Source organism: Microtus ochrogaster, chromosome 1, assembly GCF_000317375.1.
Source record: "Microtus ochrogaster isolate Prairie Vole_2 chromosome 1, MicOch1.0, whole genome shotgun sequence".
NCBI classification, from domain to species: Eukaryota; Metazoa; Chordata; class Mammalia; order Rodentia; family Cricetidae; genus Microtus; species Microtus ochrogaster.
In genome coordinates this window covers 62,735,864-62,751,149 of record NC_022009.1, presented here as the reverse complement: position 1 = coordinate 62,751,149, position 15,286 = coordinate 62,735,864, and the positions used below count along the sequence as shown (strand labels likewise).

At 41.0% G+C, this 15,286-nt stretch overlaps 1 protein-coding gene across 1 annotated transcript in view; it reads left to right on the top strand.

Annotated features, from left to right (window-relative positions):
- LOC106143747 (EGF-like and EMI domain-containing protein 1) overlaps positions 1-15,286 on the top strand; it is a 649,376-nt gene that overhangs the window by 474,482 nt on the left and 159,608 nt on the right. The window contains exon 6 of the mRNA XM_026782051.1: positions 8,010-8,132. Within this exon, the coding sequence (XP_026637852.1) occupies positions 8,010-8,132 (123 nt within the window). The remainder of the gene's footprint in view (positions 1-8,009; positions 8,133-15,286) is intronic.

The following is a 15,286-nucleotide window of genomic DNA, read 5'->3' as shown; positions in this document are numbered from 1 at the left end:
TCTTGTAGACCAGGCTGGCCTCGAACTCCCAGAGATCCACCTGCCTCTGCCTCCCAAGTGCTGGGATTAAAGGCGTGCGCCCCCACCGCCTGCCCCACCCCTAGGTTTTTTTTAAGGTACTTGTGAATAAAATAAAGGAATATCTTGGCTGGAGAGTTGGCTTGTTGGGTAAAGGCCCTGCAGGTCAACCCCACCAAACTGCTTTTTGGTCTCTTGAATCTTTGTAATGGCAGAAGCAGAGAACCAGCTGCACAAGTTGTGCTTGACCACCACATGTATGTTGTAACATGTGCCCCTGCACAAACACACCCTAATATTAAGAACTTTTTAAATCTCTTACAAGGGTGAAAAAAGGAAGCAGAGATAATGGGTCCAGTTCTTCAAAATCCACAGGACGAATTACTCCAAACATCCATCCATTCACTGATTCATTCCTAGACTACTTACAGAGCGTGTGCAACATAAAATTGTCCTGCTGGTTCAGCCTATCATACACTAAAGATTTGCAAGCAAAAGTACTTTTGCTATATGGAGTGGTCACCACTGACCAGCCTTGAGTCCAGCGGGGAACACGCCCTTCACCATCCACTCCCAAGATCTCCAGAAAACAGTCTGCAGAGCAAAGATGACTCTTCCTTCAGTTTAAATTAAAATCTGTATTTTCATTTTTATGTATGTGTCTGTGTGTCTGTGAGTGTATGGCGTGTATGAGGGGTGCTGGAGACCAGGTTCTCTGGAATCGGGGTTACATGCTATAGTGAGTCACCCAGTATGGGTGCTAGGAACCAAATTCCGGTCTCTGCAAGAGCTGCAAGTGCTCTTCAGTACTTGAGAAATCTTTTCAGCCCCAGCACTGCTTTTTTTTTCCCCTCTCAACTTTTGTTGATTCTCTGTGGCTTTCACATCATGCATCTCGATACCACTTAATTCCCCATGCTCTGGCTTCTTCCCTCTGCCCATGCAACCACCCTGCCCCGGCAAAGAAGAACAAAACAAAATTTAAAAGGAAAACTAAAAACCAACCAACCAAATACACAGAAGAAAGGAGAAGACTCTCACTGTGGAAGTTGTACTGTGCCTTACTGAGTCTACCCTTCAGTCCGTTCATCTTCATCGCTCTGAGTCATTCATTGGTCTAGTTTGAGGCCGCTGGCTTCTGCCATACCCACTGATGGGTTCTCACAGCGGCTCCTCTTGGATATCTTGTTGTTGTCCTATGCCATGGAGATTCTGCTGTTATGGATCTATAGGTTTGTCTCCATCACATGTTCCAACAGTTCACAGGTGCGGTGAATGTTGGGGTAGGCCAAGTCATAGCCCTGGTTCTGGGCCTGGGTGGCAGCTGGGTTGGTCAGCCCACCAGGTTTCCCTCATGATCACCACCCAGCATTGCCTCAGTTGCTTGATCCAAAGCAGTCTGCAGCAAGGGGAGGGGCAGGTTCTATTGCTCTCAGGTTCCAGGTCCAGCCCACTCACCTTCACACCACCAGGGCCAGTTCCACTATTTTGTACAGGCAGGCAAGGTGCCAGGCACTCTCTTGGGACTGCTACAGAGGGGATGGGGGATGGGTGGAGTCAGCTCTCCTGCTCTCACACCCTAACTTCTGGCTCACCACAGCCCCAACAACAGAGTCAGCTCTAGCATTCTGTCCAGGTGGGGTGCTGGATCCATCCATCCTTCTGGTTGCTATCGTTAGTGAGGGGCAGGGCCAGCTCTCTTTCCTGCTGCAGGTAGCAAGGGAGAGAAGGAGGAGGGAGGACAGTTTTCCCTCACCAGCCCCCACACTGCTTAGTTTCAATCAATAAGTTTCTGAGAATAGTATATTATATTATGGGGCAAATGGAGGACTAATTTGTTTTATTTTGGTTCTTAGGTAAATGGTCACAAAATCTAAACAAAAAAGAAATGACACGAAACAGTTTCGCTTGTGCAGTGACAAAAGTGGGTCATTGTTCTCTCAGAGAGCTTTTATGTGCAAAGCACATTGGATAATAATGTGAATTCTTTTAAGCTATTATGTTCTGTGACCATCTGGGGAAATAGTTTGGAGGGTAAATCCAGCAGAAAGGATATTAGAAGAAAAACAACAGACAGAGCTGATGGTTTTTGACAGTCTCTTACAGTATGCTATCCAGGGTCCATATCACAGTGATAATACTGAAAAAAAAATTTCTAATGACTTCATCATTGTTCCCAGCAGTATCCTGGAGTTTCAATTCTAAGGGCAAGGCTTTATGTAGGCATCCGATGTGAAGACAGAACTCGGAGAGTTTTGTGAGAAATTGTTTCTTCACATGAAGTACACTTGATAATAACATTTTAATGTAATATTGACATTTCTGGTTTTTAACTCTGTTGGGCAGAGTCTGGAGGGAGGGAAACTCACTTGTGGTAGCCACAGCATGAGTGTCTGGCATCATGCCAGCTCAGCTCACATTCATCCTAAATCAGACACATTCCAGGAGGAAAGATCTAAGTTTCCTTTCTATTTTACAGGAGCAGATTGGTTTCGTGAGAAACAACACTGACATTTCCGTGATATTATTATCACAGGGGCTATTATGAACAGTTTTAGAAGTCAGTTCCTGTAGGTTTCATAGTGATAGAATACCTGTTAATTTTCATTATTATAGTATGTGTCTGTACATGTAAGTATACATGCATACACAAATCCGAATGCCTGGAATTTTATTGGAGTACTAATTTAAATATTTGGATTGACTTAGTCAACTTGGTTAAGCTACTGTGTGATCGATTCAGACCTTCACACCAATGATGCTCCTGAAATGCAGGGCTGAGCAGGATTACCTGTGTGCTTGCTCCTTCTGGCACACTGCCAATCGCTTCCAGATCACCTTGGGGCTAGTTGTATACCAGGATCTCAACTCAGAGCCCCAGAGCCAGAGAACTAGCATCCACCTTTAACAACATCGCTGGGTAATCAAAGCCTTAACTACACCGGATGATCCTGGCTCAGGCTGCACATTAGAACCACTTAGAGTGTGCTCTCACGCTGTTTGCTTTCCCAGACCTAATAAGGAGACTGATTAGATCAGACTAAAGTTGGAACCTTAGCATCGGCATTTTTAAATGCGTGCCAAGTGGCTCTAATGTGCACATAGGTTGGAGAACTACTGATTAAACAATGTTGGAACAGCCAGGAAAGTTATTGTTTTCTAAAAGAAGATAACAAAGGAAAAAGTCAATATCTTAATGTTTGGTGGCCCTTCATAAATGATCGAATGCTTAACTTTAAATAAGTTCGCTTGGCTGCTGTGTGAACATAGGCGGCTATGTTTCAACCTGCCCTAGACTATGTGGTAAATTAAGACAAGGAACACATTACTACCTAACTAAAGAAAGGGGCTTTGGGGTTTGTTTTTCAACTTTATCTCATGTTCAAACCCTGATGTCTAGCCTGACAGATCTAAATGTATGCGTTGCATTGACTGCCACTCTGAATGCCCAGCACTTCCAGGCAGTTCTCATTTTGCCCCTGCTGCTTACGTCAAACCTAACAGTTCCCCCCTGAATTCTGTTGCTCTCCTCTCCTATCCCAGTCTCACCTCATGATCTTACGTTGTTAACTGCACTAGATAGACACAAAATGACCTGTCATTTGGTATCTACAGTGATGTCAAGAATTAGTCATCTGTTCCAGAATGACAGGCATGAACAAGTTAGAATGAAACAATAAACCATAGCATGGTACACATGAAGCCCCTTATCACCCTGTTTTATGGATGAGGAAGCGGTCTCAAGGAACGTCTGGAGGCATCACAATCCCTGACTTCAAACTCTACTACAGAACTACAGTACTGAAAACAGCCTGGTATTTACATAAAAACAAACAGGAGGACCAATGGAACCAAATAGAAGACACAGATGTTTATCCACATACCTATGAACACCTGATTTTTGACAAAGAAGCAAAAAGTATAAAATGGAAAAAAAGAAAGCATATTTTACAAATGATGCTGGCATAACTGGACATCAACATGTAGAAGAATGAAAATAGATCCATATCTATCACCATGCATAAAACTCAGGTCCAAATGGATCAAAGACCTCAACCACTCTGAACCTCATAGAAGAGAAAGTGGGAAGTACACTTGAATGCATTGGCACAGGAGACCACTTCCTAAATATAATCCTAATAGCACAGACACCGAGAGAAATGGGACCTCCTGAAACTGAAAAGCTTCTGTAAGGCAAAGGACATGGTCAACAAGACAAAACGGCAGCCTACAGAATGGGAAAAGATCTTCATCAACCTCACATCGGACAGAGGACTGATCTTCAAAATATACAAAGAGCTCAAGATAGTGGTCATCAAAAGAACAAATAATCCAATAAAAAATGAAGCACAGACCTAAACAGAGAACTCTCAAAAGAGGAATCTAAAATGGCTGAAAGATACTTAAGGAAATGCCCAACAACCTTAGCCATCAGAGAAATACAGATCAAAACAACTCTGAGATTCCATCTTACACATGTAAGCATGGTCAAGATCAAAAATATTAATGACAACTTATGATGGAGAGGAAGTGGGGTAAAGGGATCACTTCTGTATTGCTGGTGGGTGTGCAAATTGGTGCAGCCCCTTTGGATATTAATATTGTGATTTTTCATAAAATTAGGAAACAACCTATCTCAAGACCCAGCAATACCACTTTGGGTATATACCCAAAGGATGCTCAATCTTACCACAAGGATGTGTGCTCAAATATGTTCATAGAAGCATTGTCATATCCAAAACCTGGAAACAACTTAAATGCCCCTCGACTGAAGAATGGAAGAAGAAAATGTGGTACATTTACACAATGGGGTACTACTACACAACAGAAAAAATATGACATCTTGAAATTTGCAGGCAAATGGAAGGATCTAGAAAACATCACTTTGAGTGAGGTAACCCAGATCCAGAAAGACAAATATCATATGTACTCACTCATAAGTGGCTTTTAGACATAAAGCAAAGGAAACCAACCTAAAATTCACAATCCCAGAGAACTTAGGCAACAATGAGGACCCTAAGAGAGACATACATGGACCTAATCAACATGGGAAGTAGAAAAAGCCAAGATCTCTTGGGTAAATTGGGGGCAGGGGAAACCATGGGAGAAGGTAGAAGGGGAGCAGAGAAATATGTAGAGCTCCCTAAAATCAATATAAAAGAAAACCTTGAAAGAAAAAAAAGAATATTTTCCCCCAAGACTACCTGACTATCTCACTCAAAGAACAGAGGCTATTTGATAGAGTGTGTGTGTGTGTGTGTGTGTGTGTGTGTGTGTGTGTGTGTGTGTACGTACAGACACCAGAGTGCACAGTTACAGGCTGACTAAGAATATAAATATTTCAAAGCTTTTGTAGAGAAAGTTCATTGTCAAGTCTGTACCATTATATCTTGGAAGCATAGTCAGTGACTGAAAAAAATAAAAGAGTCATTACATCTTTGGTGAGAAAGTATTAAAACTTTCTGAGTAAGTCATGGGAGGGCAGTTATCAGGTAAACTTTATTTTAAAGTTACATTTTTATACACAAATAGCATCTATGTGGCTTTCTCTCCTATAACAAACTTGAGCCCCAGAGATATGGTGAAACAAGTTTGTCTAGGGCCTGCAGAGATGGCTCAGCAGTTAAGAGCAGAGGACTGTGTTTCTGTTCCTAGCACCCACATGGAGGCTCATAGCCACCTGTAGCTCCAGTTCTAGGGGACATGATGCTGTCTTCTGTGGGCTCTGCATGCTCATGAGCCAGAGACATACATACAGGCAATACACACACAGACAATAAAATAAAAAATAGCTTTAAAAGAATTGTCTAATGCCCTATGCCATCAAAGGAAGGCCCATTCTGTCATGGAATTCACCTGTCTGCCCACCTCAGAAGAAATAATTTATGCCTTTTTTACGTATTTTAAGACCCTTTTCAGTTTATATATACACAAATAAAACATTTCTGTATGATTAATGATAGTTGTAATGTCATTTATCATGTAAATTATATTATGCTTGGGTTTTATTTATATGTCCAAAATGAAAGACCTGGGAAGAATGTCTAATCTAGAGGTTGACAGTTAAGATTCAAAATTATATCTCAACTCTGAAGAATAATATTCCAAAGACAAAAGATGAAAACATAACCTGTATAGATATTAAATCCCTATCTTTGTTGCACAAAGAATAGGCAACAAATAGAAAATTCTGATATAGCGTTATTTTATATGAAAAAGACCTACAGACTAGGTTACCACAGACTCAGAATGCAATAAAAATTCTCACATTTTTTCACATTAGTAATTCTTGTCACTGAAATAGAATCTACTTTTAGAATATTAGGACTTCATCCAAAATATTTTATTTTTCAAAAGATATGCCAATTTGTGGAAAATATACTGCCATTTTTATTTCAGAAAAGACAAAACCAATGCCTAGCAAATGAAAACCCTTTTGCTCCCTTTGGTCAAATATTCCTCAGCAATCTTGGGGGTTTGCCATGGAGATATGTAGAGATGGTCATTGTCATGGTTTTCTGTGTTCCTTCTGAGAAAATGAACTTTCCAATGAGTGACTCATACTTTAGCAAAGACTATTCACATAAAATATCTTTTCCAGAAGGTTTCAGTTTAAGGGCAATAAGAGTCTAACTCCCCCCTGATATCCACGCCCCAAGCCAGGAGATAGCTGTTACTCTGATGCTTTCAGAAGGCTGTTGCTCCCTTTCCTGCCCCCTCCCTGCCCCCTCCCTGCCCTCCTCCCTACCCACTCCCTGCCCCCTCCCTGCCCCCATTCTGCCTCCTCTCTGCCCCTCCCTGCCCCCTTCCTGCTCCCTTCCCTGCTCGTTTCCCTGCCCCCTCCCTGCCTCCTCCCTGCCCCTTACTGCCCCCTCTCTGCCACCTCCCTGCCCCCTTCCTGCTCCCTTCCCTGCTCGTTTCCCTGCCCCCTCTCTGCATCCTCCCTGCTCCCTTCCCTACTCTCTTCTTTGTCTCCCTCCATGCCATCCCTTCCTGCCCCCTCCTTCTTTCTTCCCTCCCAGTTTTATAGCCTAGATTAACCTGGAATTTAGGTTTCTCTTGCTTTCCAATCCAGACCTCTGGGATTACAGGCACTAGCTATCACTCTCACCCCTCATTTCCACCTGTACAAATCACCAAATAAGAAAGTTTAGAATCTTTTTTTTTTTCAATTCATAGACAACCTGAAACTTGTTGTCTGGTAATTTTAAATATGGACGTAGTGATTGCTTGAGGCACAATAAAGTGTAAGTGCTGGGAAATGAAATTTCTTTTCAGCGAGAAATCAATATTATATTTGTGCATCTTGGTAATATTTATTGCTGATAATAAAAGGTAGGTAATTGTAAATTTTTCTTGACTATTTTCCATTTTATTCTGTAAGTTAGTAACCAGTGTTTTATACAAACACACTGTTTTAGGTAACAGCCACTTGAACAAGAAGCTCAATTAGTGGGAAGCAATGGACTGATGTTTTTCTGAGAACGTTAAGCCATGGTCTCATTTGAGTCATCTGTCTTTGTTCTGATGTCTACTGTAGCACATGAGAAGGAGACTCAAGGTCTTAACTCCATTACTGGCTTTATTCAGCGCTGTCAGGCCAAGAATAGGTGTTTATCTACTAGTGTGTGCTTCTCCAGAGAGACTAGCTCATTGTAATTCTCTCAGTTTTCCTTCCCCAAAGAAATATCTTTATCTCGGATCTGTCTAATTAGCCAATGCATGAGGAACAGAAAATCGTGAGACAATCACAATGCTCATGGTTGCTGTTCTAAAATAGAAGAAGCAACAACAACAACAACAAATCCTCGATAACATTTCTATCTTTATTTTGTTGTTTATAATGTGGAGCAAAATGGATCAAACAAGCATAGATTTGTGGTAACAGAGATGGTGCTTTTGTACAATATAACACATACTGTGAATGCCACTTCTCTAAAGTTGACATTGGAGTGACATTGTAATCCTGGCCATCTGTCTTCCTCCTCTAGACATCGATGAGTGTGCGGTGGTGAACGGAGGCTGCCAGCAGCGCTGTATTAACACTCTGGGCACCTTCCACTGCGTGTGTGATACAGGGTACAGACGCCATGCTGACGAACGCACCTGCATAAGTGAGTAAATATTAGAGCCAGCTTGAAGCCATTTTCAATGAAAATCGACCTGCCCATGTGAGGGGCAGAGGAGAGAGATTTTTCTATTATAAAAAACATCTATAGAAGCTGGTGGCATTCGAGTTCAGTTCTACCTTCTAGAATACAAAAGGCATTTTGCTATTAACAGATAGACAAAGATGGAGAAAGAAGTGCCGAGATTAAGATTTACAAGCATAACTTGATTCTCCACATATGTGGTTATTTCTATACTGTATAATTTTGGGCATATTTGGTGGAGTATAAATTTGTTATTTATTACTTATACAAACAAGTATTACACCAAACTAAAATGATGGGGTAACTTAAACCATGATAATTACTAGGTATGGTGATCTCATGTAGAACTGTAGTCAGAAATAAATTCAAGACTAAAACTCAGACATCAACAAAATTATAAAGATTATATTCCAAAGAACTTAAAGTTACCCAAGTGCACTTAAGACTACACATATTTAATATAGGTTACAGCATATTCATTCTGCCACAAAATGTGCTGAAATGTAATTTTGGAGCAGTAAAATGATCATTCATCTATTCATTTACATGATTTCAAGATTATGGATTTCCTGAAATAAGTAAATGCTACTTTTGGAAATGAAAAGAAAGAAATAGAGTTTTAAGAACGCTTTTCCTCATAAGACTATCAAGACTCCTTGTTTTCTCTGAAATAGTCTAAATAAAAGTGTTTTTCTTTTTCAGCGAGTTATGATTTTCTCCTGACATAATGATACGTTCTGCTTTTATCTCAGTTCCCTGTTTAAAGTAATTATTATATTAACAACTTAGCACCTGGTATAGGACACTTTCATTACTTACTTTGTTTATATAAGTTTTATTAACCATTCCATCCTTACCTAACTGTTGTTAGTAGCTTACAATGGATTTTACAATGTGAAGTAGCGTGGGTGCACATAAGCCTTCTGCCCTTCCTGGCAGGTGGGAGACAAGATCAACAAGCAGACAAGGACGCTCTAGTCATGATCTGCTCTTGATGGTAGCAAGCAGGCTGTGAAACTGAGAAAGAACGGACAGAGAGGGGCACGAGGGAAGAGAGGTCCCTTTTCAAAGTCAGATGAAGGCACAAATAGAAGGCAGACCCTAATAGCTAGGAAGTCGAATCAGCATGGTGGTGGTCGCGAAAAGCTCTTGGGGCAGGTCAGTGGCCCCAGCAGATTTATTCAATGAAAACATCCTCTTGTTTTTGCAAGATCAATGGCATTTCCATTCCTACGTCATGTGCTACTAGCATCCCCTCAAACTGCAGCCCAGTCCACAGCTGTGCAGGAGCAGCAGGGGCTGATGTATGCAAATGCGATATTTGTCAGGAAAGGACAAACTTAAGCCAGTGAAAGTTTTCTCTAAAGTAAAATCATTTTTGAAGTAATGGTTTATATGAGTCAGTAATATTGGGTCTTTGTGGAAAGGCAAAATAAACAGCAAGGGTAGCTACCTTTTGTCTAGGTGTAAAATTAGTTTTCTAAACTCTTAGCAATCAGTAGCTGCTCCAACTAGCCGCTCTTCTCCCCTTTGCCATCATTGTTATTGTGTTAATGACATTTGGGCAAAATCGAGCTTCATTGGATTGGAATATTATGGTTTACCCCACCTATTTCTTGTCCTTAGGAGCCACATCTAACTGCCTATACATGAGGCTGCTATGACAGGAACTTAGCTTCTGCTCTGTATGTGGGTCAGGGGACAACCTCTGGCACTGTCCTCAAAAACTCTGTCCATTGCCTTTGAGGTAGATGCTCACGTTGGCCGAGAGTTACCAACTAGACGAGCCCCAGTGAGTCCCAGGGGTTATCCTGTCTCTTCAGCAGCCCAGATGTGAAATGCAAGTATACACCACCATGCCACACATTTCTAAATGTGTTCTGGGCATTTAACTCTGCTTCTCATCTTTGTAAGGCAAGCATTGTAGTGACTGAGCTATAACCCTGTCCTCTGGCCTTCACAAGCACATACATACAATTGCACATATAAAATTGTATATGCATGTGCACACACTTGCACACATGGTTCATTGTAGGCGGAGACTGCTTGTTTGGCAATGTCCTCTGTTATAAAATATAGCATCTTGCCTAGGGCGGGTGGGCGGTGGTGGCGCACGCCTTTAATCCCAGCACTTGGGAGGCAGAGACAGGCGGATCTCTGGGAGTTCAAGGCCAGCCTGGTCTACCAGAGCTAGTTCCAGAATGGGCACCAAAGCTACAGAGAAACCCTGTCTCGAAAAACCAATATATATATATAATTTCTGTGTACTTTTCAGTTAGCTATTGTCTTATTATTGACATATATATTAGAACCTAAATAATGGTAATATGAAATGGCAGCATCTATTTCCAGTCGTTACCTTTGAACGGCTAGGGAACAGAGACTAATGAAAATCACCTAAATTTTAGTATGTGGTTATGTAATTCACATTTTTAGTAACTTGTAAAGCTTTGGATATAAGTTGGCATACCACTTAAATTGTCTTGAATTTCCATTGTTAATACCAGCCTCGGAAAAATGTTCATCTTAGCTATCCGTTTATAAGCATACCTGTCCTCTGGTGTGTACGCTGAAGTCAGTCTTCTCAGACGAGATAATTAACCCACTGAAAACTTAAATGCATTCCCTCCTTTGCACCTTCCGCACGTAAGATGATTCATATTTCCCCCCAGAAATAAACAAATGCAATCACAGATGTCCACAATGAAATGCCTCAGAAAAAGGAGGCTTTTAATCTTTCCAGTCTTTAGAACACTCATGGCTCCATGCTACTTACTTGGAAAAGTCAGAAAGTGTCTTTATTTATTATCTCCTCTTTGGTCCCATTAAATGAAGGAAAGAGTAACAGTCCTCTACAATACAGTTTTATGTGGATATCACCTTGTCGTACTTCAGTTACATATATTTAAATGTCACTGTTATATTTTAATTTATTACAAATATGAAGACATTGGGCAACAAGGAAGATAGAGATGCACAGCTAAGAAGCTTCGAAGTGGTATCCTTAGTGAATCTCTGAGCTTAAACATCCTTTCAGGAGCCATTAATGAGCTCTGTCTTTTAAGATAATGTGAATTTAAAACCTTGAAAATGAGAAAACCATTAGATGTGCCGGCCTTCGCACAATGGGCTTCTTTGTTTTCTCTCAGTGCTCTGATGGTGTCTGGGTTTCATTGCATGCGAAGAGGAGAAGCTTCTAAGTAATGCAGAGAGACTGACTGCCTTCATACTGGAGAAGGAGGTTAAAGACTTCATTGTAACTACCTTTCAATTAGCTGCATTATTTATGAAGAGAAATTAGGAACAGAATTCCTTTTGGATGACAGCTGATGTGTTGAACGGGTCTATGTCAGGTTAGAAAAGTTGTTTAGTTTGTCAGATTGATGACATTTCTCCATCATTATCAGATTCATTAGCCTTGCAATATTAAGCACTTTAGTGTGGTGGGCGCTAAATTTAGTCCTTGAGAGTTGAACTTGAGAAGTACTTCCCTTCTGCCTCTTCATAGCCATTGTGTGGCCTTTGAAGATTAAGAATTTATCAAGTTTTAATCCAATGTTGAGTTTTAGGATCAATTCAGCATTTGTCCACTCAAATATCAGGAACACACTGAGATCTTTTCTGGATTTTTTTTCTGCACTTTTTTCTCAGACTTCAAACAACGGAAGTGAAGCCTGGGAGTTTTGAAGGACTGAGGTCTAGGTTCTGGCTAAGCCATAGGAAAGCTGAGGGGTCTCAATGCACTTCTTTTCTCCGTCTCGTTTCCAGAATCTGTTTCATCTCCATCTCTCCCTTTTTATCTCTAACACTATCAGGACAATAACTCACAAAATCAATATTATGCATTGCACATGAGCATGTCCATCATAAAGGAAAATATCATTACCTCCTCCCACTTCCACAAAAAATGGATGCGGCTAGGCTGTGGTGGCTCATGCCTTTCATCTTAACACTCAGCAGGCAGAGGCAGGTCTACAAGAGCTAGTTCCAGGACAGGAGCCAAAGCTACACAGAGAAACCCTGCCTCAAAAACAAAACAAACAAAACAAAACAGAAAACAAAACAAAAAAAGAGGAAAATAGAAGTGATGCCTATAGAGTATGGGGGAGACCTAGTAGGGGCTCTGGGGCTAAAGGAGTAAATAAGAAAGGTTCTTTAAGGACCATGGAGTGATGATCTCCAGTTTCTGTGCCTATGGTTAGGAAAGTCAGATCACACACCCACATGCACACACATGGAACATATGTACACACTTTTTTTACATGGACATAAAAGCCTAATAGTGAAAGGTTCACATGGTGGTCTCCATAGATGGCATTTCTCCTTTGTCACTTAGGAAAGGTTGTCTTCACATAACTTATTTTTATGGTATTTTCTTCCACTTATAAAATATTTATTATATACAATATCAAATTTAAAAACCCAACATAAAGAGTGATTTTTCCTGTGTTACCTAGCTGACTTTTTAGTTCATTGTATAACAACAGCAGAGTAAGATAAACTTTAAAATGAAGACATTAAATTCATAGCTAGCACACAACAGATCCCCAGTAAATCGTGGCTCAGACCAATGATTTCGAGCTGTTATGTGTCTACTCCATCATTTCCCGATGGAGCACTTATTCAAAGTAGAAGTGCTGAGCATGAGGGAGTTTTAATTGTGTGTAACTGAAAGTGTAGCATGTTAACTTTACATTCCTCATTTACGAACGTGTATTATGACCCTCGGGATCTGAGGGAGAGGTAATCTGGGAAGAATACATACAGGGAAAGTATCTGTCCCCTCTTTGTAGGCTAAGAACAGTAACTTTACTACAGTGATATATATATAAACTATGTGAGCTGATCTAATTACTTCATATAAATAGCTCAGTTTATCAGCATGGAGCCCATGAGAAAAAGTGATAAATCTATTTTTGTCACTTATCAGGTAAAATCCTGAGTGGGTATCTGACAGCAAGAGGCACTCAGAAATTATTAGTTGGCACCTTTTGTTGGCCATAGCCATAGGACCAAATACAATAACAGGTGGTCAGTCCTTGTAAATCTAAATTTTGATGAGTCGTGACTATGGATGAGTGCTTGTAGATACTAGATTACAGAGGGATTTGAAAACTCAAATTTAACATCAGAGGAAAAGAAGCTCAGTTACTGATTTCGTACACTTTACCCACAGTTCTAGTGCAATGGTGGTGGTGGTTAATGACAGAATTCAGTGTTGTTGGTTTGGTTTGGTTTCAGAACAAATCAAATTCTTAGCTGAGGGTCCTTCACAGTTTGATCACACCTAGAAATCTGGGGATTTATCCCAGGACCTGGCCCTTTGCTCAGGGGCAAACTCTCTCTCTGCTGTTTTCCTGATGAAACTCCACTGCTGCGTTTATTCCATCCTGCCTCTCCTCCTTCTTCATCTTCCTTTTATTAAAATTACATTTGCTTTCTCTTGCATAGCATATCCTGATTACGGTTTCTCCTCTTGCTACTCCTTCCATTTCCTCCCCATCAGCCCCCCTACCCTGATTTGGATCCACTCCATTTTTGTCTTTCATTAGAAAACAAACAAGCTTATATAGGATATATAATATAATACAGTATAATATAATATAATATAATATAATATAATATAATATAATATAATATAATATGACAGAATAAAAACTAACACATTAGAATTGGATGGGAAAAACCAACAGAGAGAAAAGAACCCAGGAGGAGACACAAAGAATCAGAGGCTCACTCATCCCCAGGCTGAAGAGCCCCATAAAACACTAAGCTAGAAACCATAGCATTTTCACAGAGGACCTGGTGCAGACCTGTGCAGGCCCTGTGTGTGCTGCTTCAGTCTCTGTGCATTCATGTGAGCTTTGATCATATTTTTTTTTCAGAGAGTTTGTCGTCCATCCTTCTTGGTGTCTTCCATCTCATCTGGCTCTTATACTCATTTGCTTCCTCTTCCTGGGGGCGGGTTCATTGAACCCCAAGGCTAGGGAGTTGATGCAGACTTCCTGTGTAGGGCTGAGCGTCTCAGCATCTCCACCTCTCACTCTCTGAGTAATATCGCTAAATCTGTGTTTGTTTCCATCTGCTGTAAGAGGAAGCTTCTCTGAAAGCTGAGCACAGAATGTCATTAGGAGTCATTTTATCATTGAGGGTGTTTTGCTTTGATTTGTTTTAACAGTACTGTTTGGTTTTACCCTAGGTTCCTAAACTACTTGGTCTCAAATTCTTGGTCACCTGAGCAGTATCCTATGTGGGTCCCATCTCCATGGAGTGGGCTTAACTCATATAGATACTGGTTGTTTATTCCCACAAAGCCTTGGGCTTCCACTGCCTTAGCACATTTTGCAGACACCACTGCAGATCTAAGGGTTTGTGGCTTGCGTGGTGTTTGTGGGTCTCCTTTGGTAGCATGGAAAGTAACTTCCTGTACCAAAGATGCTAGAACACACAAGTGCCTTCAGAGGCCATAATTTTGTAGTCATGATTTCAGATACGTAAGATCTGTGAAATGCCATTTTCCATGACCCCGCCTAGTCAAGGTAAGAGTAGCTCAGGGCAGCTGGCAAGATGGCTCAGTGTTTAAGAACACTTGTTGCATTTGTAGACAAGCAGAGTTCAGTTAACAGCACCACGCCAGATGGCTCAGAACCATCTACGACGTCTCTGCAGGGTTCTGATGCCCCCTCCTGGCGTCTGCGGGTACTGCCACAAACATGAACATGCACAGGTTGAGACATACGGTTGATGAAAAGGAAAAGGAAAAATCTTTAAAAGCTCTAGCACAGAATCCCTCCCAGTGGAAGATAAAGGCTCCATTTTGCCTGTGCCTCACATTAGACTCATGTTGTTTTTAATCTCTGCAGTCGTGACTGAGGCAAAGTGTTTTTATCTAGTGTCATGTATAGAATCAGTGTTCAACAAATAAAAATTCCTGCAAAAGGCTTTGCTTTTTTTTTTGGAGATGGATATTTTCTCTGTCTGTGATCTTCTCTTAATTTGATTTAAAGAGTTAATGGTGCGCCGGGCGATGGTGGCTCACGCCTTTAATCCCAGCACTCGGGAGGCAGAGGCAGGTGGATCTCTGTGAGTTCGAGACCAGCCTGGTCTACAGGGCA